General features: G+C 43.1%; 4 protein-coding genes across 7 annotated transcripts; 1 reads left to right on the top strand and 3 right to left on the bottom strand.

The window, feature by feature from the left end:
• Positions 1-155: 155 nt before the first annotated feature.
• On the bottom strand, positions 156-1,607 carry borr (borealin-related). The gene is made up of 2 exons (XM_076622654.1): positions 1,515-1,607; positions 156-1,431 (listed from the first exon to the last, which is right to left on the bottom strand). Exon 2 carries the CDS (start codon positions 1,349-1,351, stop codon positions 485-487), a length of 867 nt encoding a protein of 288 aa, XP_076478769.1. The 5' UTR covers positions 1,352-1,431; positions 1,515-1,607; the 3' UTR covers positions 156-484.
• Positions 1,608-1,823: 216 nt separating this feature from the next.
• Positions 1,824-2,773, top strand: LOC117154726 (leucine-rich repeat-containing protein 51). The gene is made up of 2 exons (XM_033329964.2): positions 1,824-2,148; positions 2,238-2,773. Exons 1-2 carry the CDS (start codon positions 2,031-2,033, stop codon positions 2,717-2,719), a joined length of 600 nt encoding a protein of 199 aa, XP_033185855.2. The 5' UTR covers positions 1,824-2,030; the 3' UTR covers positions 2,720-2,773.
• Positions 2,713-6,363, bottom strand: LOC117154724 (cyclin-L1). The gene is made up of 4 exons (XM_033329962.1): positions 6,025-6,363; positions 5,740-5,924; positions 3,688-4,272; positions 2,713-3,604 (listed from the first exon to the last, which is right to left on the bottom strand). The coding sequence occupies exons 1-4, from the start codon at positions 6,253-6,255 to the stop codon at positions 3,358-3,360; spliced, it is 1,248 nt and encodes a 415-aa protein (XP_033185853.1). The 5' UTR covers positions 6,256-6,363; the 3' UTR covers positions 2,713-3,357.
• A 543-nt stretch (positions 6,364-6,906) lies between these two features.
• Positions 6,907-17,924, bottom strand: LOC117154720 (uncharacterized). Of its 4 annotated transcripts, none has more exons than XM_033329954.2 (6): positions 17,254-17,924; positions 12,765-12,916; positions 12,594-12,684; positions 12,397-12,500; positions 11,771-12,195; positions 6,907-11,472 (listed from the first exon to the last, which is right to left on the bottom strand). In XM_033329954.2, the coding sequence occupies exons 2-6, from the start codon at positions 12,877-12,879 to the stop codon at positions 7,930-7,932; spliced, it is 4,278 nt and encodes a 1,425-aa protein (XP_033185845.2). In that variant the 5' UTR covers positions 12,880-12,916; positions 17,254-17,924; the 3' UTR covers positions 6,907-7,929. The 4 variants fall into 4 exon arrangements, with proteins under 4 accessions (XP_033185845.2, XP_033185847.2, XP_033185846.2 ...); XM_033329956.2 differs by lacking the exon at positions 17,254-17,924 and adding an exon at positions 16,652-16,872; XM_033329955.2 differs by lacking the exon at positions 17,254-17,924 and adding an exon at positions 13,765-14,826.
• Positions 17,925-23,247: the final 5,323 nt, after the last annotated feature.

Here is a 23,247-nt window from a genome sequence, read left to right as displayed (position 1 = left end):
AAATGTAGGATAATTATAAAATATAAAATGCAAAAGAACTCTGTCCAGAAATAGTTAAAAAAATATAAAAACGAGTAATCTAAATATTAATTTTTGTAACGATTTTTAAAATATATCCTATAATGAATTAGATACAGTCAAGTTACAAATCACAATTCATCTTTTAATTTTTATTACATAAAAAATTATACATATACATGCATTGTTATCATATTAATCCGATTTTAAGATATCAATTTTCTTAATCTATAATATGTTATATTAATATGTTATAAAATTATCATTATCATAAGGTATAAAAAGATTGTAACAAATGCTAATCAAATATATATTAAATGAACATATAATAACATTTATTTCATTCGTTACTTGCAATAAAATTGACACAATCCACAAGATACTTTGATCTAAAATCAATTTCATTGACACGCAATGACAATGCAAGAAATGGACCCTATAAAAATCTACCTTATGATTATCTTAACTATTTTGTTGAGATAACTTTCTCAATGTGATTTTTTAGAGTTTCTAGCTGTTTCATGGTTTCTGCATCTAATGTAGGAATGTGTGACATACGTAAACCATCATTAGGTAATAAGGACATAACATTGCCATTACGCAAAGGTACATTAATGTTAGCAATGTCTTCTTGAATAACCGCAGAAACCAATAAGGGGCTACCTTGCATGCTAAGAACCATTTCTCCTTGTCTTGGACGTCTTAATACATTTAATGGTGTATTAGGTTTTATTTTTGGAGTTACAAGATCAAATTCGTTAAACCCAGGTTTTGTAGCAGCAGGAGTTCTAAATTTATCGATTTTCATAGATATGTTGTTGATATGCTCCTTCTTTGTTATCTTCCTTATAGTTTCTAGGTTTATTTCACTAAGCTTCATTTTACTATTTCTTGAGGTACTACGTGTTCTTCTAGTAGTAGGAGGTGCGACTTTTCTAGCTCTTGATGTACGCGTTGTCGTAACACTTTCAGTAACGTATCCATCATCCGTCCCGTTAGTAATTCTTTTACCAACTTTCTTTCTTTTCTCCGTTGGAGCCAATTTTAGTGAACGGTCGTCGACGGACGACGAAACTTCATTACAATTTTCTTTCTCTTCGTCAGCCTCGCGATTGAGTATCTCGCCAAGTGTCATCTGTCGTATTTCAGTCGGAAGCCGAGATAAGGTAACATCAACAAAAGTTTCAAGACCTTTTATCGCCATTTTTGATTCTGCCTCCAGCTTCGATATTCGCAAATGTGCCTGTCGTTCAAAATCTTTGATTAATAAGTCACTTTCTTCTGCAGAGTGCTGTTCTTGTTTTGGTTTCCGAACATGTTTTGTGCGTGGCATCTTTAGCAGGCAAAAAGTAAGGGATGTAACCAAACTGCTTCCTTGCTTCTTCTATTACACGTGGTTTATTCAAGCTTAAACTAAATGTGAGCTTACATATAAATAGTATTCACAAATTCCTTGTTCGTCTGATTTACATTAAAATGTTTTCAATCTAGCTTACCGCCGTTAACAGTTTATAATTCAATAGCAATGATTATAAAAAAGTACAGAATGACAAAATGGTTACAGAATACGTACAAAGAGCAACCTGTCGCCGTTTACACGTATTACATTCTATGTGTTCAAAAATGCACTTCAATCAGTGTACTCAGTTTGATTTAAATTACGTGAAGAAAAAAACCCGCGTCAAATTTCTTAGGTTGCGTATTATTTTATCTCTCACAATTATAAGCTGTTAAAGTAGTTAAATTTATTCATAAAATTACATAAGTAATTGAAATTATTACTTTTTGTTTTAAGTTATATACATAACGGATATATGATAATAATTATTGGATAAGTGACTATCTATATCAAAAATTATGGAAACAAGAATTTTAGATGAAGAATGGAAGTTTTAGTAATGATATTAAGAATTGGCAAATAATTTCAAGTGAACGTTTTGCATATATTCTTAATATTAATATTGGCATAGTTTCTCAAAAATTTGTCAAGACCTTATCATTCAAACATTAAAATGGACACTACTATGTATTATGAAAAACCACTTTCTGATTATAGACGAAATGAACGGCAAGAGATGTTGATAGCTGCTCCATTAGACTTGTCATTCAAAAAAGCAACCACAATGAATGGTATGTTAGTAATATGATGCATTATTAAAATGATATATTTTCTGAATTGAAAGATAATATTAATAAAAATATTTATTTTGTTACAAAAGAATTGGCAAATAAACGCCCACAAGCAGTACGAACGGGTAAAATTCCGTTACGAACAGCTGCAGATCGTTTTGTAACATGTTCCTTGTGGTTAAGCAATAATTCATTGACATCAATGTTCGGATTTGAAAATCTTGCACAAAAGCTTCTCGATGATCCATCGCACCTTAGTTGGCTCGATCTTTCTTTCAATGAGATAGAACAAATTGCTGATGACATTACACATTTTCCGAATTTAAAAATTTTTTATTTGCATGGAAACAATATTTCGGATATAAATGATGTTGTAAAATTGAAAAAGTTATCAACTCTTAAATCTTTAACGCTACATGGAAATCCCATTGAAAATCTTCCATATTATAGAGGATACATCGTTCACATTCTTCCACAATTAACAACGCTAGACTTTTCAGCGGTACTATCAACTGAGAGGAAGAAGGCAGCACCGGCTGGATTTTACAAAATAATATATGGTAGTACATGAATATAAAACTTTATTTTCAAGTTTTGTATTAAATACACGCCTTCTTAAGTATCATTACTTGTAATATTCTTTTAAAATGTACCGTCTTCCTTGAGGTACATGTGACTTAACGCACACTCTTAGAAAAAATTTATTTAAAACCTACTATTATCATCGTTAAATTAACTCAAGATACCATACAGTAGAATCGATCGTTCTATTTAAATTGCATTTTAATCATTTGCATCATGGCCCTACTTAAGAGGACTGGTCCCTATCACCGCGTGCGGTCGATCGTAGGTGCAGTAAATGACTTCCGAATTCTTTATAGAGTTTATCGAAAATTTACTGCTCAAAACGATTGGTAGACGATGTTACTTCGCAAACATCGCACCTTACATTCTTTATAACAGAGGAAAAAAGTAAAAATTATTTAGATTAAAATGGAAATAAAAAAAGAGCAGTCGCAGTGCGCGTAATAATCCGCGCTTGGTGATAGAAGACAGTCGTCCGATTGCGTAATAATCCGCGCTTGGATGCAAATGGGTTAATCAACAGAGGTAAAAAAAGGCCCCGTATTATATTACAAATTGAATATAACTTGTTCACGTAATTGCAATATTCCTTTTTGTAATATACATGATGATCTCCTCATACATTCAATGTCGTCTGTGCTTACTGCGATGTTTACTTGATTTTTCTACATCTCTATCTCGTGATCGACTACGTGATCTATAACGACTACGTGATGATTTATGACTGCCAGATCGTCTTCGCTGAGCCTTTTTCGGTTTTCGAGATCGTCCATGACTATGGCTGCGAGATCTGCTTCTACTATGTTTCTTTCTCTTGGAATGCTTTGTTCCTTCACCTCTAGATGGTGAAGTACTTGGTGATTTTGATCGCCTAAAATAAGGAAAACACGATTTTAATTACGATAATAATTACATTTTATTACTTTATTTTCTCATTCTTTCATGACATCATACCTAGGTGACTTTGTTCTTTCTGGCACAGCATGCGTACCACTGCGGCTAATGAATCCACCCCAGGCATTATGATGTTTAGGCAGTGGTGGGCTAGGTGTGTGGCTATCTACATCTCCACTTCTTGCTTTGGTTCTTGCTTCCTCGTATTGTCGACGAAGTTCTTCTACTCGTTTTTCTAACTGTTCCGGTTTAACACGGGGTCGGAAATAAAGTCGTAATATACGACGGCAAACATCTCTAATAGCAGATTCATTAACTTTAAAAAGAGAAAACCAAGCAGGTGAAGTAGGTAAAGGTAATTGTAGCTGTCTTGCTCCCAAATATACACATGCACAAGCAACAGTTTCTGGTTGATGTCTTAAGAACACATCAGACCTTAAAGAATCATTCATATAATTCCAACATTGTTGCATTAAAGCCTGATTTTTTTCGTGTCCCAGTACTTGTAAATACATAACAATAATTTTGTGAGGGTGTTTTACATGGACGCAGAAACCTAACTCTTTTAAGACTCTCCTTTCAGATTTAATTACTTGATTCTTCAGGGCTACATAATTTTGATCAAGTATTACAGGTTGTATTGGCCTAAAAAGAAGAACAAATCTAGTATATTATTGTTATTCATATATATATAAAATTTATAGGAAGAAACTGGGGGAGATAATGAGGAGAATGGGGGTGAATGAGAAGTTAACTAGAAGGATAGAGGAGATCCCGACACTGTTTAACATCTATGTAGCAGGGCTGGAAGAGGAAATGAAGAAAGGGCAAGTGGTATGAGACAAGAAGGTATGGTCACTATCATACGCGGATGACATTGTATTGATAGCGGACAGAGAAGAGGAGTTAAAGGAAATGATGAAGAGATTTAAGACATTCCTAGAGGAAGTGGAACTGAAACTGAGCACCGAAAAGACGAAAGTAGTAGTGTTTGAAAAGAGAAGGAACAAGAGGAGGCAAAGGAAATGGAGATGGGAGAAATAAGAACTAGAATTATATATAGAACATATTCAAGACAGAAAAAGGAGGGCAGCAATTGCGATAAAGAAGACATGGAGCGTAGGAGAAAGGATATTTAAAAGGGATTACAAGAGGAGAATGAGGATGTTTGGAGCACTGGTAAAGAGTGTAGCGCTCTATGGAGTAGAGGTGTGGAGATGGAACATAGAGGAGAGACTGGACAGGGTAAAAAGGAGATACGTGAGATGGTTGCCAGGCTTAGACACAACAACGCCAAACTACATCCTGAGAGAGGAGTGCAAGATAGAGGAAATTAGAGAAAAGGCACTGAAAAGAGCAGTAAGGTATGAGGAGAAAGCTTTGGAATCGAAGAAGGAATTAGTGAAGGAATGTATAAAGGAGAGAGAAAGGAATTAGGGAAAGGGCCAAGAAGGGAAAAGAGCAAGGAAAAGAAAGAGGAGGTTAGAGGAGGTGAGAGAGGGAAGGACTCAAGGAGAGGCAGGAGATAGACAAGAAAGGATGACAGCGAACCAGATTATAGAAGAAAGAACAGAGGAGAGGGAGAAAAGGATAAGAGAATCTAAATACAACAGATACTACAGAAACATAGCGAAAGAAGGACTACCAAAGTACCTAGAAGGAAAGATGAAATGGGAGGACAGAAGTATGGTAGCAAGATTTAGATGTGGTAACGAAACCAAGGCAAGAGAACACTGGAAAGATGAGGGAGAAAGAGGATGCAGATTATGCAAAAAAGGAGAGGAGGACCTGAAGCACGTAGTAGAGGAATGCGAGATTACAGGAGGAGCAAGGAACATGGGGGAAGTGCTGAAGGAGACTGCAGAAGGACTGACAGAACTGAAAGCGATAATAGCGAAGAGAAGAGCAGCAGAAGAGGGGGAGGAACGACAGGGAGGGAGCACAGCAAGGAAGCAAAAGCCAAAGAAGGATAAGCGTTAGATATAAGTAAAGGCAATATAAGAGATGTAATTTGGAAGTCGTCCAAAGCCGAAAGGCACGAACTAAGATTAAATAAATAAAATAAAATATATATAAAATTTAATAACATTAAAAACAAAGAATCATACTTACTTTTGACTGGAAACTTGTTTTATGTGATTAAACACATTGATAACATCCCTGATACGTCTCGGGGCCTCTTCAATTTTACTAGCTAAACAAATACAACCCATTGCAGTTGTTTCCATATTATGTCTAACTAACGATTTACTGTAATAAAATCGTTGGAATATTACTTGCCCTGTGGCCATTGCGACCTATTCAAAAAGATAATAAAAGTAGAGACTATGTGTTCCAAGGTTATAGAGGTTATGGCGTTTACAAACATTTTGTTTATTTGTGAAAATAATTACAAACCTGGGGTAGTTTCAGTAAAATACCAGCAGTCTGTATCAATTCGCATCCTAATATCCTTAGATCGGTTTCAGTTTCTGCATCCAATCCGTCTAAATGCGACGGCGTCGAGTTTAGTTTTTCATCAGGTAAAAGACAATTTTGAAGTGTTAACACGATTTTTCCATGAGCTTTCGTATTAACAGTTACCGTATTTTTTGCCGGTATCGTAGAATTTTCTTTTGCGTTACTCATTTCAACTTATACTAATTAAACAAAGAAAAAGTATAGTAAGTTCACGCACTTGCGGTGAAAAAGGTTAGCCTTACATTTTCTCCATTACCATACTTCCGACATATAAGGTTAAACCTATGTGTGTGCTTATTTCAAGAAGTGTAATTCATATAGAATTCGCTTATTTTGTGTCGCTACTGTCGACTTGTGGTAATCAACCAAAGTTTTATTCGACTTTGTCAAGCATTTTTATTAAAAAATACGTTTCGTATTATTCTCGTTATAATAAATTTACAATATATAAAATTCACTGAAATATCTATTAAATTATTTTATTTCTGCTTTGGAAAGTTTGAGATATAAAGTTGCAGAACCGCGGGTATCTTTAAATCTTTGAAAATTCATAAGTTATGAAAGTTTATAAATATTTTAAATATTATTTGTTTATTTTTCTGTTGCAGGACAATTACCTCGTCAGTGCTATTATTGTTCTACGAAAGCAATATTCACCGGGAATCGGTGAGTGTCTTTTTATATCTGTACGAATATTGTAAATATTCAATTCGATCATTACGCGACGCCATGTTGTAAAATGCCCGCGCAATTATGAAGTATTTGATACGCGTATCACGTTCGGTCTTCGGCGAAGGGTAATAAATAGAACTGTAACGATTTTTAGTTTAAGTATATAATGATATATTCTTTTGTTGTTACATGTCAGTTTCTTGTCGTTTAAAAATCAACATGCATGCAATTGTGTTTTAAAATTTGAACGATGTACATTCACACGAATTTTCGATCGATTAAAATTGAATCTTACAAAGTAATAGGATTTTGCGCACATCTTGTAAGGACGACATATCAGCGCAATAAATATATACATATAAGGAAATAATATATATAATATAATACAGTCGCATAACATAACAATTATTATACAACATATACATAATATCAACTCATAGTGAAACGTAACGTACGAAAGTAAATAACGAAAGAACAACAGCATAGATATCATTCATACGTTGCAGAAATAATTGTATTTAGTTTCTTCGACTTCTTTTCTTTCTTAATTTCGGTCCCTGTGTTTCTTATTACGTACACGTTTTATAATTGTTAAACGAATAGGAAAGCAAGTTCGGTATCGGCTATTCGATTTTTCGTTGTGCTGATTAGCTTTGAGTTTCACCTAATCAATCATTGAGTTTGAATAATCGAAAATTAAAATCTTGACAAGAAATTTTTACACAATTGCGAGGTACTTCGATGAACGTTCTGCTTTCGCATAATCATAGTGTGGACCGAAGTAGGAACAATTTTCACATTAGAAATAAAATCAATCTACGAATAATATCAATCATATTTGACAAACATATTTTTGTCCATTAATCACTTAAAATGATATTTTTAGTTGAAATCGAGCGACTCGTGGAACATTGTTGTTTCGACAAAGCAACTACACATATGGATGAAATTTCTTGAAGGACGTATGGCCTTAAAAAATTTGAAAAAATAAAATTTCCAGCATCTGTGCTGTATTTTCCCTGTATTGTACAGAATTATTTAGAAATTGGTACTCATATCCACGCTAAGAGTCATTCGATAACATTACATTGGTATCTGGCAGTGATGTAGCTGATGTATTCTTCGTTTAAACAGGAAGTGTTCGATTCATCTTTAAATCAATGCTTGTATTTACGATGATTCGGTAACGTCTGTTCGAGATTTCGATGACACTTCGTTATTTAAACGCGTTGCATCGTTACACGCGAGTTGGCTCTCGACCTTTTCCGATCCCTTGCTATCCATTTTATTCTCTGATTTGATCGACGCGTTCAAACTTTTCAAGAAGTTGCCTAAGTGTTCCGCAGCTATCGGGTTATTTGCCCATTCGTTAGAAGGAAACGCAGCTAGAAACCTTTTTTGAAAAATCTCCGAAGTCAATTGTTTCGTGGCAGGTTGCTCGGTGGAAGCTTTGTTTTCGTTATCGTTCGTCGAGTCTTCTGTGACGTTATTCTCAACTTTTGTCGAATTCTCCGATGATTTGACCGTATCTGACGTTTGTGAGGGAGAAGGGCATCCTTGTTCCACCGTGGTGCAGCTTTTGCTGGAAGGACTTTCGATAGTTACCGAACTAGAGTCTGGACTAGCAGGCGATTTGCTACTCGATACCTCCGCACCTGCGTTGTTCTTCTTCGTCGGACTCGGTGCAGGTAGATCGTTGTCTATTCCATTGGAAGCGGTGTTCATATTATCGGTATGACCGCTGGTAGTTTCGTTAATCGTATTCGCGTTAGTATCTCCAGGTGGTGGTGACGGAGAAGCCGTAGATGATACTCTTGGACTGGCTGCTTCGCGATGAGGCGTCTGCCGTGACGAATTGTCCGGTTCCTTTCTCGCATCATTAGTAGTTTCCAAACTACAATTACGAGTCGCTTCAGTAGACGTTTTGTTTTCGTTGTTCATGTTGCTGTTATTGGTAGCTCGCGGCGGGTATCGATTGTTAGATTCCGCGGCCGACGAGTACTTGGTTTGGACGGACAATTGTTGACCAGACTCCGTGGAGTCGAGAGATTCGTTACCGCGAAACACAGGTGTTTTACTAATCTCATTCGAGACAGATTTGTTTATACACGTTGATTTATCGTTCGATTGTTGTTGTTGCTTAGTTATCGCAACAGCCAAAGGCGCCACAGACGATCTTACCGGTTTCACTGGCGCGCATTGGGCAGCTAGATGACTTTTCCCGGATACATTAGCGTTCATATTTCGATTATCGTTGTTAGATATGGTGGAATTAGCGTCCGTCCCTCGAGGTAGTCTTAGCCTCGCGTCTGTCTGAAACTGCTGAAGATTCGGTGCTTGGCTCAAGGCATACAGACTTTGCAGACTGGGAAAAACGGATGAAAGATTTGTGTTGTACCTGCTGTTGCTTAAAGGACTGGAGAATCCAGGAGCGTAAACTGGTGTTCTCGAAGGCGTTGGAAGCGGACAATCGTTCACTCTATGCGCTGCTGGAGTCAAAGAACCTGGTGGCGCACGATAATATCTATGGCCACCAACGAGCGTTACAACTTGTCCCTGATCCGAGATATTTGGCATTTCTCTGATCGTCGGTTTTGCTTTAAGTTTCGTTACTGGCTGTGGTATTCTTAACGGGTGTATGTCCATCTTCTTCCCTCCGCTGAGGTCTAAAATGTCTCTCGATTCCTGGTCCCTTTCTCGTTTAGCGGACGACGCTTGCCGTTGTTGGTTCGCATCGCGTTCCGATTGCTTAGGCTGCCTTGGTTTCGACGGTGCGGGCATTCTAATCTGTCCCGTCTTCAAGGCTTTCAGTACTCGTGGATCGACCGATCTATCGTTAAGAGTTATACTGGGACTGACTTTTCCCAGCGTATTCTTTCGATTATCTTTGGAATCATTTGGTTCGGTAAATCCAACATTGTTCGCGGGTGATTTTGGCGCTGTCAGAGTTATACTGAGGCTCGCAGGAATGTTCAATCCGCAGCCGTCTAATATATTCCTTGTGTCGTTGGAAAGTACCGGAGTCGGCGAAGGTTTCGTACTTGGTGTCGTGGGTGCTCGACTAGGACCAGCTTCTCCGACTATGTTCGCCCGTTTCACCGAAATAACGTGCTCCATTGGAAGTTTTCGAGGTGACTTGGCGTTGTTTTGCACGACTGCAGGCGGATGTACTTGAGTTTGCTTTTTCGGCACTTGGCTCGAAATATGCTTCCTTTTCTTGATATCGAAGATCGGTAGACCTGGCGGACATTTCCTTTTCACAGCTCCCGCGGGAACTACCGGTGGGTCGTTGGAAAACGTATACACATCCATCTTCGCGGGATTGCTATTTACGTTGATGTTCATACCTACGTTCGTATTCTTCGAGTATCCAAATGTGCACATATCTACGTCACTGCACTGTTTATTTGCATTCACTCGCGCGTTGCCAATTCCGGCCATAGTTGCAACCCGTTTACTCGCACTCGCAGCGTTCCCACTCGCATTTACCCCAATGTTCTCGTTGTTGCTCTTATTCTTTGAGTTCTCATTTACATTATTCAAAGTCTCTGTCGCTATACCGTCCTCCTTCTTCGACGTGGCATTGCCCTTCTTTCGCGTCTCATTCGTCTCATTGTTGGCATTCGCTTCGTTAAACTTAGAGGAAGACTCTAAAGCCATTTCGGATGCTGACTCTCTGGCTGTCAACTGGAAACCTTGGAGGAACTGTTTTTTCTCCTGCTGTTCCCCTGGTTTCTTTTGTATACTCTTTAACGCGTTACTGGCCACCGTCTTCTCAGGGATAGATCGTTCCATGAAAGTTACCCTCCTCTTTTGTTTCTCCTGCTTCTCTGTCTGACGTTTCTCTTTATCTCTGTGAAGCTGCTGAATCACTAACGAATCAGTGTTATCTTTGTCAACCTGACCGCAATGCAGTAACACGTTGCTGATAACTTTCGGCTTGTTCGGACTCGAATTGTTCGGTGTACATTGCTTCAACGTGATCTTCACTCCGTTCGAATTCTGACCATTGCCTATACTCACGACACTAAATTCTGGATTCGATGGTTTCGTTTCGATACTCCTAGCACTCTGTTCTTTCGAATTCCAACTACCTGGCGGGCTTCTTAAGACTTCGTACCTTCCGTCTGGATTCTTCAATATTTTGATAGGTGTTTTAATTTGTTTAGTTTCGCTATCTGACGTGGACGTGGACGTGGACGTGGACGTGGACGTAGACGTGGATGTTGATGTGGACATGGATGTTGACGTGGACGTGGACGTGGACGTGACTGTTGACGTGGACGTGGACGCGGACGAGGCAATCGTGTCGGTTGCCGTCGTCGTCGATGTGCTATTTGTCGATGTTACAGAAACCGTCGTCGACGTAGCGCTTGTCGACGTTGTTACCGTACTCGACGGTTGTTCCTCTTTACTAGTCTCTTCCTTGGTTTCATTCGAGGGCGCTTGATGACTCGGAGAGCGCGGTTTCTCGTTCGAGACTTTGCTCTGATTGTCCAACGCAGGTTTCTGCTCAGTATCGTTCGAAAGCTCTGCTTCCGGCTTAGCTTCGATGCCGTTCTCAGGATTGTCCGAGTTATCGTCATCTCGTGTTACTGCGTCAACGGGAGGCAAACTAGCACCTAAACCTGGTGTGGATGGCCTGTCATGAGGAGGTGCCTCTAACCTCTGCTCTTCCAACGCTACTCGGTAAAAAAATCGCATCGGTGCGTTCTAAAAATAAAATTGTCAAACGTTAAGAAAGAGTAGTGGAAATATTCGTAATCGAACTATCCAAAGGATCTTTTGAAACGTTTAACACGTTGCCACGTGACACGCTGGCTTTTCACAAGTGTTTCATCGATATAGAACGATGCTTTAATGCTTTAATTTGGTCGAAGCGACTGAATCGAATTTCGTGTACCATCGTTTTGTACCTTGAGCACATTTTTACATCTTGAGAGAAGTGAATTTTACAGTGTGCCAACCAACGTGTTAAAATATTCGGTAATTGAAATTGGCTATAGTTTACCCTTTTCCACGCGTAAATGTAAGCGACGTCCATGAGGGTCCAGTGTTCCGGCAGCGGGGCACGTCGATGGCAAATTTCGATGTTGTATCTCGTCATATCGACGCTGTATTTCAAAGCTAAGAATTTCTTTAAATGCGCGATAGTCACAAGTGCCGGACACTGAAGGTAGCGCCTGTTACTTGTTGTATTTGTGCTGTGATTGCCGATGCCGTTGCTATTGCTATTATTATTACCGTTGTTACTGCTATTACTTTGATTGTTAGATGCGTTCGAGTTGTTGGTGTCGTCGTTAGTGCTAAGAAGGATGGTCAGAGGATCTGCCCCAGGCGGTAGATATTCTAAGCTTAAGCTAACTGCGTCTTCTGGAGCGAAGATCAACCTTCCGCTCACGTCTTCTCCGCGCTGTTCCGGTGTCGCTAAATCCGCTGTATAAAACATTTACATATTGAGATAATTTCCAAGAAATACAGGATGCGTAAGTATAAAACGTGAGACGTAACGCGCGTGTATTTAAAAAATCTTGGCGGACTTTGATACGGTTTTGCAACAAGGCTACGAATTATTTTAATTCGCGACGCTATTGAGATACACGCGCGACGTAATCGAATCGCAAGGAATAGTCTTACCATGTTCAGGATGTTTTTTGTAAAATTCTCTTCTCCTGCGCATCTCTTTGTGATACAGTCCGGGCACCAATTTGTACACGATATCTTGCAACGCCTTGTCCGCTCTGAAAATAAAAATCATTCGGTCAAAAAATAATGCTCGTGGATAGAAAATTTGGAGATTTTTGAATATCAAGGCCAGTCACGCGGCAATTTACTTGATGTTCGGCTTGGCTTTGTTGAGGACATGTTTGCAAGAAGGACAGTGAGCTTCCCTGTTGAGATGCTTGAGGATACAGCTCCTACAAACTGAACAGCGAAAAACCAACGTATCATTATCCGGAATATGATGCACGGAATATGATTCCAGTTCGATTAAATTTACTTACACGAATGTAAACACTCGACGACGGTAGTCGCGTCTATAAGATATCCTATGCACAACGGACAAATAAGGTAGGGGTTCACCTCGCGAAGATACGTCCTTTTACCCATTCCCGACATTTTTCTTATTGCGCCACCGAATTGTCGGCGATAGTACCTGCAACGATAAACACAGTTTCATGTAATACCTTCGACACAGGTCGACAACGTGGAAAAAGCCAATCTCGTGTCTATCCACAAATACTATAATTCGGTAAAATCTTAAAGGAGAATCTTGGTCGTGTAAACAGTTAGTGTGCGTATAGATCGCCTTGTCGACATTGCCTTTCCTCGTCATCTCGAGAAATTAGAATACCAAATGCGTTACGTACTTGTCGTGCTCGACCGTTTTTCGAAAAGCCAAAGTATCACCAAAAATGTCGATCTCGATACAGGCGAAAATTTTGGCTTGAAGCACGAGGGAAGATTCGGTGTAAAGGATCGAGTGAAACGTACGTGTTTGAAAATATTAGTCGCGAAGAACTTTCATAAAACATTTTGATACTTACTGCTAAGCGGTACTAGAGCGAGACACGGTCTAACACGATTAACACGATAACACGACGAACGTTATTGTATCGATCGAAAGCGATCTGAGGATGCAAAGTATAACAGTTGCAAGGTATTTAACGCGATATATAGCTTCAGATTCGTTTCAAACTTTACCAATATAATCGCGATAGTCGGATCTCCTTGTAACGCTGATCATAAGAAGTTGCTACAAGTGTTGGAATACTTTCGTAAGCTACAGCATGTGTAATTTTCCCTCGTTAAAATGCATCTCGCGCGTTCTTCCTCGTTCCTTGATCAACGAAACAAATGGATTAGAGTCCCGAACGCGTATTTATCGTTACGCGCTAATCTCCTTCGAAAAGTATCGAAGGAAATCCTACACCCGTGATGCTTTTTACTCGGAAAAAAAAAAGAACAGGGAATCTTGGTTATGTACAAAAACTGGGAACTCACGTGCCTATACTCTAACTCGTACTTGGAACGACGAAACAAATAGATTAGAATTCCAAATGCGATATGTATTTATCGTTATGCGGTGTTTTCTTTCGAAGAGCAGCTGGCTCATCCGTGAGCGACGATAACGAAACGCTCACGACGATAATTCGCTAGTTTTGCAGATAAATCGCATGACATAGGAGACGGTTGGGCCTTGTCACAGTGTTTAGCCCACTTTCCCGAAGGTTTCTCAGGTAGGTAGAATCCCGTTGCCTCGTTCTCCCCTCCATTTAGGTTTCAACCACCCGTAGGTATACGGGTGCGTTTTATCCTCGTGCTTTCTCCCTGCTTCGAAATTCGTCCTTTCGGTTTTTCCACTCGCCGACTGACGCGCTGAAACCGCCAAACAGCAGCCCCTTTCCACGCGAATGAAACGCGTGTGCACCCTGTGCGTCGAATACCTGCACGTATTGATCGAATATCGTGGTATTTCGCAGAGAGGCAGCGATAAGTCGGTTAGGCGCTATCGCTATCGTTGCCAAGAAATTAGCCTCGCTCGTTTCCAGATCGTTCTGCGAATCCTAAGCGTCTCTTGGCCGGTCTCCGTGTACGAACGAGATCTCGAGAACGGAACGATACGGCGGAGAATTACGTTCAATTCGTAACGTTGCTGGTGATCGCGTTTGCCACGGCGAATCTACGTGCGTTAACCTGTTAAACGGCGTGTCTCCTAACCACGAGTTTCTATAATTACGTTGTTAAAAATTAGCAGCCAAACGACGAGCTGAATCGGAGATACATTGAACTGTAACCTTCGTAGGTAAAAAGCAAATCTAGATAAAGATATTATTCGAACGACGTGCCAATTCGTGTTGCCCGGTCAACAAGTTAACGACGTCGTTTCACGAAGTCGTCGCAGAGATAGAAACTAAAGAGGATCTTTAAAAATTCTCCGAGTCTGTTTCTCCCGTTTTATCTCTTTCTCTGCCAGTCTCGTGCGGATCTCCTAAGTTCTCGTTCGATCGTTCACGTTCGTTTGCGCTTGGACACTTTGCTGCGACTATTCTCCGAGTGCAGCACGTGTCGCGAATGTAAGGGACGCGCCTAAGTAAAGGCCTGTACACAACGATCGGATCGATCTTCCAAACCAGATGTTATTAGACCTTTCCGAGTTTCGAACGACCACGGTGTGTTCGCGAAGGAGAAAGATCGTAAATAGACGAGCATCCATTCCATTTATGCCGGTGGATATTAATTAAGATTATTTAAATAGCGAATCGGCCCGCCTTGGCTACACGTCACGCGTTCTGCGGTGTCTAGTATATCGGTGTCTATTTATATCGAGCTGCTCGGTAAGAAGAGAAATTCTCAAATGGCGTCGCAAGTGGCGATAGCAAGAGGGATAATATCGCCCCGAATCGAAACTAATATTCGACGATGATCGTGAAACTTTCACACAGCGAAGGTAAAATAGACGCGTCGACGATTTTAACGCTGATGTTTGCCATTTCGAGTTTCGAACGTTCTACGAGGTGTATCGGAAAGTTTGTGGTTTTCCTCAAAGTTGCAGGATGATTGTTTGTCACAATCGTTCGACGGACGATGAATTTCGATAAATTAGAAATTCTAAAACTAATTCCAAGATGTACGAATACATTTGTTCTAAACTTACACGAAGAATCAATATGTATCGATACAGCATGATGCAATACGATGAATAATTCACCGTTGAGATGCTTCGATGGATCTGTGCGAACTGTACGCTCGTAATAAATATCTCGTGACAATATGATAAATGATATATCTCGTGTTCTATATACGTTTTCAAATTCGCTTCAAGCTCGTCCGTAGCATTCAAATTTCGTTTGAAAATCAAAAGGTTCCGAGCAGAGATTAAAGACGTTATAGTAGGTATTCTTAAAAAGAGACAAACACGGACATAATTCATTTTTACAACGAGCCCTTCGATCGTTGCGATTTACGATACTACTACGAATCTTTTTCACTCTATGAGATATTTCATACGAAGATAAGAATACTTGCGCGCTTCGTTCGTCGAAAGACCTTTCGAAACGTTCTTTACCTTTTTGGTACTCATTTCGCGACACGTTACACGTTGGTAAGACGTGCTAGAAGGAGTAAAACGAGGAAGCTCGTTAAGAGATCGTTCTTCCAACGGAATGCACACGAGCGTGCCCTCGTTTTGGATCTCTCATTTTCTCTTGCAAAACTTTAGTTAGTCTTATCAGGCGTTACGCGCGTTACAGATTAGACCCCCAGCTGCTCTCCGATCCCTCTATCGTCGCTTGTATAGGCTCGTACCCCGAGAAAGGAGAGTAGGGAGACGACGACCCTACTGTGCGGAAGACCGTGATTCGAAGTAACCTAGCGACCGTCTACAGAGATCGCGAAAGAAAGGCATTCGATCGGCCGGCCGGTCGTCCAGGGAAAAAGAATTCTATCCTGTCGAAATATTCGAGACTCGCGAACGTTCGTCTCCCTTTGTGAAATTCGTCGTGAGACGCGGTGGAATCGAAAACGATTGGGCAATCGCATATTTTCGATCGATTTGTCAGCTTATACGATAGGAGTTGCGTTGGATCACGCGACGGTACAAAGTTTCTAATTGATGAACCGCGAAACGGGAGATTCGAGCAAAAGGTCTTCGAACTTGATTTGATCCGTCGCTTCGGCAGGAATTTCCCGCCTATTGTTCCCGTTGCTTTGGTATTCCGCGTTTCACGGCGATCTGGTTGTCGAGGCAGCCAGCTGATTAATCAGTAGAGACACGTTTCCTCGTGTATCGTAGACGACGGAGGGGTTCGCGCGATCGCAAATGCGACCGTGCCGCGACGAAAGCGGCAAGACGAGTTTCTTTTTTCTCAGTGAAAAGCTTTACCGTTACCTTCGATTTCGGACAATAGCGTACTGCTAGGGTCTGGTGTTCCAAAAGGCGGGCAGAAAAGTTGGCGAATAGGCAGACGGAACAGGGAGCCGATACTTCTCTCGCGTGCTAGCTAACCGCCTGAGAAACCGGCGATGTTCACCGAGTCGATGTTTATTCCATCGTCGCGCGTATCGCGAACGCATACCGAGCGATTTCGTCGAGGACGAAAGAGGAGGCAGCGCGAATATGAGAAAACGCATAAATACACGAGTTGGCGTACGGGAGCAAGACAGCGCGTGCTAGTCGAAGAAAGACGGAACAGCCGCAAGAGGATAGAAACGAGGAGAGGGGCAAACGAGTAGTAACCAAGAGAAAGGGAGGGGAAGAGCGAGAGCGGGACAGAAAAAGAGCGAAAGGAGGGAGAAAAAGATGGAGGAAACCGCACTCTCCGTCTCGCTCTCGTATTTTCTTTCTTGTCTCTCCGTCTCACTCGCTCCTTCCCCTCCCTGTTTCTCCCTGTTGTTTCTCAGCATTCAACCGGCGAGTAGGTCTACATGCACACAAACGTATTTGGTGGAAAGCGCTATATTGGGTGGTAGAGTGTGCGTGCGTGTACTTACGTGCGACCATGCGAGCCGTATGTGCGGCAACACGCATACGAGAATCGGAGTAGCTAACGCTATCCTCTATGGTAGTGGAGCATACTGGCCGCGTACGTACACAATGCGATGCCGTATCGTTGGTGGTCGAACGATAGCGTAGAGGAAACGCGACGTTGGTACTAGGTTCGGGTGCGAATATCCACTTTTTCTTGAGTCGAGATGCGGCTTGTCCAGGCAACAACGGCGACGTCGCGTGCTCGATCTGTACGCGATTTCGCGACGTACGATCAGCTTCCCTGGCATTCGAGTAAGCTCTCGACGGGATTTACTTTCACCTTACCGCCGACCGTACACACCAGCCTCCGAAACTACGACGGCACAGGTCTGATCAAGCTCTCGGGGAGGGGAGAATGGGGAAGAAAAATAGTCAAACGATACGATATCGAGCAGATCTGATCACAACGGCCACGATAACGACCACGACCACGACCACGATGAAGACAACGACGATGACGACGACGGTAACGACAAGGGCAACGACGAGTACACTACTAGTCAGGAATACGACCAGTCCGTACAAAGGCGCCGCGGAACAGTGTGCGGCGTTTTATGGAACTAAACTGCGGAAATGAACGACATCGAGCGTAAAACGATCGCAGCAACGTACAAAACACCGAACTGTATGGCGACTCACGCCAAACTAAACTGAAACCCCGAGTAGGATATGCCCTTTCCCCTCTCATGCCCCTCAATGCCAGTCCCTGCATCCCTTTGCCGCGCTCCCCTTCTGCGCTCCATCTTCACCCCCTCCATACTCTTTCTCTCCTGTCCTCCAGGCTCTACACGCTCCTCGCTACGCCTGCCGTTTCGTTTTACTCGTCTCTTCTCTTCTCTACTCTTCTCCCTCTTCTCGTTTCTTCTCCTTGTCTCGCTCCCTTGCTTCGACTCTTTTCTGCCCCTTTGCGAGTACACCGTGTCTCTGCTCGGCTGTTCGCCTCGCTAGCCTCTGCCTAGCCTGCCTGGCCCGTGCCGGCTTGGCTCGCTCGACTCGTCTGCTTTGCCTGCCTGTCTGCCTGCCTGCCTGCATGCCTGCCTGCATGCCTGCCTCGTTGCCTGTACGAGTCGTTTTTCTCTTCACTCCTCTATGCGCGCTTCTGACCACCCCTCCTCTCTCTTACGGAGTGGTACGTACCGACACTAGTGCACTACACCGAGCACACCGACGAGTCGACTACTCCCCCTTCACCCCATCGAGGATCGCGTCGCGTTACCAGCCGGGTTACGAACTCCCCTCTATTCGTACACCGATACCTCACCCTTCTCGTTCGCTACCCCTCTCTTCGTACGTTCTACGCGTTTCCTCCTCTCTTTCTTTCCGCGTATCTCTCTGATCATTCTCTTTCGTTTTACCGCGATCGCAGAAACGACCCCCTGGCTCGCCAGCCCCGAGTCTTCGCCTCTCTTCTTCTTTGATCGTTCTCCTCTATCTCGTAACCTCCAATTACAGCGCGCCAGTAACGGAAATCGGTACTCGAGACTTCGAAGCCAGATGGATTTCCGCGTGTGTTTGAATAAATGCGCGATAAACCCGTTTACGTTGGAAAACCAGTGTCGGCTGGCGTGCACTCGCCGCGCTACCGACCAATGGGCCACCAATCCCCCGGATAAAACCAGATAGATTACGAGGAAACCCGTGGACTTTTATTACGGATGTTAATTTCACGAGCGCCGAGTGTCATGATACGTTGGTCATTCCAGTTTCGAGTAGCCGGTGTTTATTTCATTTTAAATTTTCCGCGAGATTTTACGACGCAGTGTCCATTTCCGATTTGTAAAAATACCTGTCTGTCTTTTTCCACGAAACCGTTTCTATCGCGAATCCCCGCGTGCACGTCGATCACGAGCGTTCTCGCGTTTGTCACGGCAACATTTTTCGGAAGATGCGCCAAGCGCGCCCAAAATTGTTCGTACCTAGTATCGGTCTTCCATCGGTTAAGAACTTTGAAATTGCACGTCGTTAAAAGAAAAAAAAGTGGAACAAAGCGCGTTGCCTGCCACGGGACAATTTTCCTTTAAAAAGTGACGAGTGTTGTAAAATGTCTTACTAATCCTGCTCTGGCTGGATTAACAACCCCGTCTCCCGACTTGATGTAAATGTTAAAAGTTTATTTTTTTACTCACTCGTCGAAAGGCCAACAGGTCAAAAAATTTAGGAGAAGGTATAAGGTAATAGTTGTGTACTCGACCTGGAAGTTTGAAAGGAACGGGATGGTTTTAAGGGACGATAGTTCTACGAGTATGCAGAGGAAAATCGCAAAAGGAAGACTGGTTTACACTTCAACAAGAGGTATGGCAATTGACGAATAAATGGTCCTATACCGTTTCGTGCTACCTGGGCCGGTAATAAATTTACTCATTCAGCCTGTCCAGAATTAGCAGTACCGTTTACCTTGGGCCATTGTTGCTTACCTCCCTGTAAAAGAAATCCGAGGAATGTTTGTCTCGCCACGATGACGCTTACTGTGCTGTAAACTCCGCCATTTTGGTACCTTCCGGAAACAAGCGCAGGTACGTCAGCATCGTAATCTAATCTAGTTTCTAATCGTAGCCAACATTTAATCACGCGTCCGTTCCCTTTCTTATCGTGTCGAAACGTCGCAGGCTACCGTTACTTAGTGTTCGTGCACTTTCGTGCGACTTTTCCAATTACAGCAAAACCTCGCTCGCATAATTCGTAATTTATATAATTGGAATTGTCATAACAGAATCCCACCGATTCTCTCGACTACTTATGATACTTCGTTCGCGTAATAGGACTACACGTTCGAACGAGCGAATACTCGCCAACTTACATAGGCGAGTCCGTTTAGTCGGCCATTGATTAAAATTTCATTCGGATAAACGAAGATCTACCGTATATACAAGCGTTCGACTTTGATTCTTCGGACTTGGGCTGTTGTTGCGATGGATAGAGTCAGAACGATCGAACGTCCGACAGATTCTCGCGCATATAATTTGGATCTGTGGATGCTTCGGTCGTGAGAACGACAGTTCGTCCGAACGTTTGTTCTCTGTTAATAATCGTAGCTTTATTCTTCGATCGGATATCATACACGAAAACAAAGGCATTGTCGTAGATGACGAAAGACAAAGTTTGGCTCGCGGAGGTCTCGAAGGACCGAAAAGATTCGAAAGCAAACTCGAGATAACGGTATAGCTCGGTCCGATCGGCTGGTTCTTTGCTTGTTTGGTCTAACAATTTGCGACTTTTCTGCTCCGGAGGGTCAATTTTCTCACGATGAACGAAGGTTCGAACGTCGGCATGGAACAGGAACAGGCGACAGGTCATAAATTATCGCGAACACATGCAAATATATCGGTTCTAGAATTGCTTTCCCATCTGCGTACCTAAGTGTCCGAATGCGAGTCTTCGTGTGCAAGTACAGCGTACAGATCTCCGTGACGTGCACCAGCTCGCTATTTGCACGTACGCCGCGCTTGCGCCGTCGAATAATCTTTCAATCCGCCAACGCTTTCGTCTCACCAGGGACACCGGTAGACGTCACCTTCCTCGAGATCATCGTTAAAAATCCAACGACGTTGGCCTTGGAAAAATGTATCGCTCGGCAGCAGCGCGTAACAGTTTCGGCGGATGATCGGCGATGATGTCGGTAGCAGGACGATGTGAATTGGCAATATCGTTAGAACGAATCGCCAACGATTGGAGATCCGATGATACGGGTGTTGAAAATAAAATGGACGAGCATCTTGTGAACGATACACGCGGAAAACGAACGTTACGCAACGTGTTACGAAAGAGACTGGAGAATTCGGCTGGTTAGATCGATGAGAACCAAAATGGCGGTAATACAGCGGTAGTCGAAGAGCTGGTTTCGTAAGTTGCGAACGGAAGAGCTAATCGTTTGGAAAGTTCAGAACGTAGGTACGCTAGTACGATGTATTAAGACGAAGCCGGCGGCGTCGTCTTTGTCGAGCATTCAATGCACCGTGACAATATGCATAATTAATCTCTATGCCGAACAATGAGTACGTTCGCGTTCGTGCACGTTGCATCGATGCGTTGCATCGCCTATCCAGCGAAAGAAAGATTCCACCAACTGGATGTTACGGTACGCGAACGTTTTTAAATTCGCGGAGGGTCAAGGTTCGAGAAGTCCGCGAGGCAAGTCGGATGGATTCCAGGGAAGAGATCGCCGGTGAAAAACCGATGACGAATCTCGGATGACGAGGAAATATTAATTACGGGCGTTTTTAATTACACCAGTCAGCTATGAGGCAACTAACAGCATACTCCCACCACGGCAATCGACCTTCCAATCCTGACACTCCCTGGGTGTACTTTAAGAACCGTTCCCCCTTCTACCGCTCCCCAAACAGTTGGAGGATGCCGACAAAAATATTCGCATGGTGCGTGTGCGTTCCCTTCCCCTCGATCCATCGAGCCCTACAGATCTCCCCTCTGGCATACATGGTTCGAAAACAGCGGCCGTAGGCTTCCTCCCGAAGCTTTCTCTGGAAGGATCCCTTGGAGGGCTATCCCCACCAGGAGTGCTTGGACGGATGGTCGGTCGTTTCGCTGTGGAACGCGGCTGGAATCACGAGCGAATGAGACGCCGCTAGATGGGCTCCGTAGCTGTCTCTTCCTTTGATCCTTTCTCCGCTTCCTCGGCTCGTTCTTTGTCGATCGTTCCGCGAATCGTTCCCTTCTTCGTGCATAGAACCTGTAGGTGATACGTGGGCGGCCCGATCTCAACATTTAGTCGGAGGATATACATTGGTATACGTATACAGGATCCCCAGTGAGCCTGCGCTGCGTTATCGGTCGATATACGCTTTTGGGAAATTTTCCACGTGTTTCGTGGAGCCGCGTGACGCCGATTCTCCTTCGTTCGCCTCCTGCTACTCCACCTATTTGCGTGTGCCGATCGAAAACGAGTCATTAAGGTTCTCTGCCACTCCCTCGTGCAACGTTTCGCGAACGAGGGCTGCTCTATCCAACTTGCCAGCTTTACCACATTGCCGATTTAGCAAAATCGTTCGTATTCCGCTTATCTTTGACTTAATTTCACCTCGATCCTGCCTACAACCGTAAATCGTCGTAGACATCTCGATTAGCGATCCTACTAGTAACATACAGTCACCTTGCTGAAAACAGCTCTTTCGAAAATGTTTTTCACGAAGACCAAGAAAACGATCCATTGATCGATTCGTTGACGCGTTCGAGTCCGCGGTAGGTGCCAGCGCCAGCCTGAACGGCGGCATCCTACGATCGCCTACGTGCAATCCTGTCGCAGACGGCCACGCCGTTTCGATAAACGGCCTACAAAGCCGTCGGAGGGGACGGGCCGATGCTTACATTCCCTGGAGCCCCTCCTGACATCGACTGTACGTGGGTACATTATTCATTCTCTACTACATTCGGCAGCAGGAGGGTGCGGACGAGTGTGTGCGTATCCCTCGTAGTCGATGACACGACACGCACTCGCGTCCCGTTTCTATGTGTGCCGTTCGTATAGATACGCGTGTACGTTTTCTCTCTTTTCCGACGCATCTGTCTTCCTCTGTGCCACCCCTCCCTTTCCTCCGTGTTTCTCCTTCTTCGTCTACCCTTCTACCTATACGGCCATCCTTCTTTCTCTTCGTTTACATCCGATTCATACCGTCTCGCTTGCGCTTTCCCCGCTTTCCTTTTTTTCTCTATCTATCCTCCCCTTCTTATCCCTCTGTCTCTTTCCTTCAGCCGCCTCTCTGTTCATCCACCCCTCGTCGGGTATTTTTCGTTTTCTTTCGCCTCTCTCTCTCTCCCTCCCTCCCCACCCCTCTCTCTCTCTCTCTCTCTTTTGTCCGTGTTCGATGCAAGCTTGTACGCGCAAACAGAAGCCAGTAAAAGGATAGCTCGGTGGGACGGAGGGCGACAAGGGCAGGCCGCGACGAAACGGCAGGATCGGTGGAGGGATCGAAGAGGTGGCGGCATTAGTGCGACCGACCGGG

This window comes from Bombus vancouverensis, chromosome 11 (genome assembly GCF_051014615.1).
Source record: "Bombus vancouverensis nearcticus chromosome 11, iyBomVanc1_principal, whole genome shotgun sequence".
In the NCBI taxonomy this organism is placed as follows: domain Eukaryota; kingdom Metazoa; phylum Arthropoda; class Insecta; order Hymenoptera; family Apidae; genus Bombus; species Bombus vancouverensis.
This window is presented reverse-complemented; position numbering and strand designations above follow the sequence as displayed.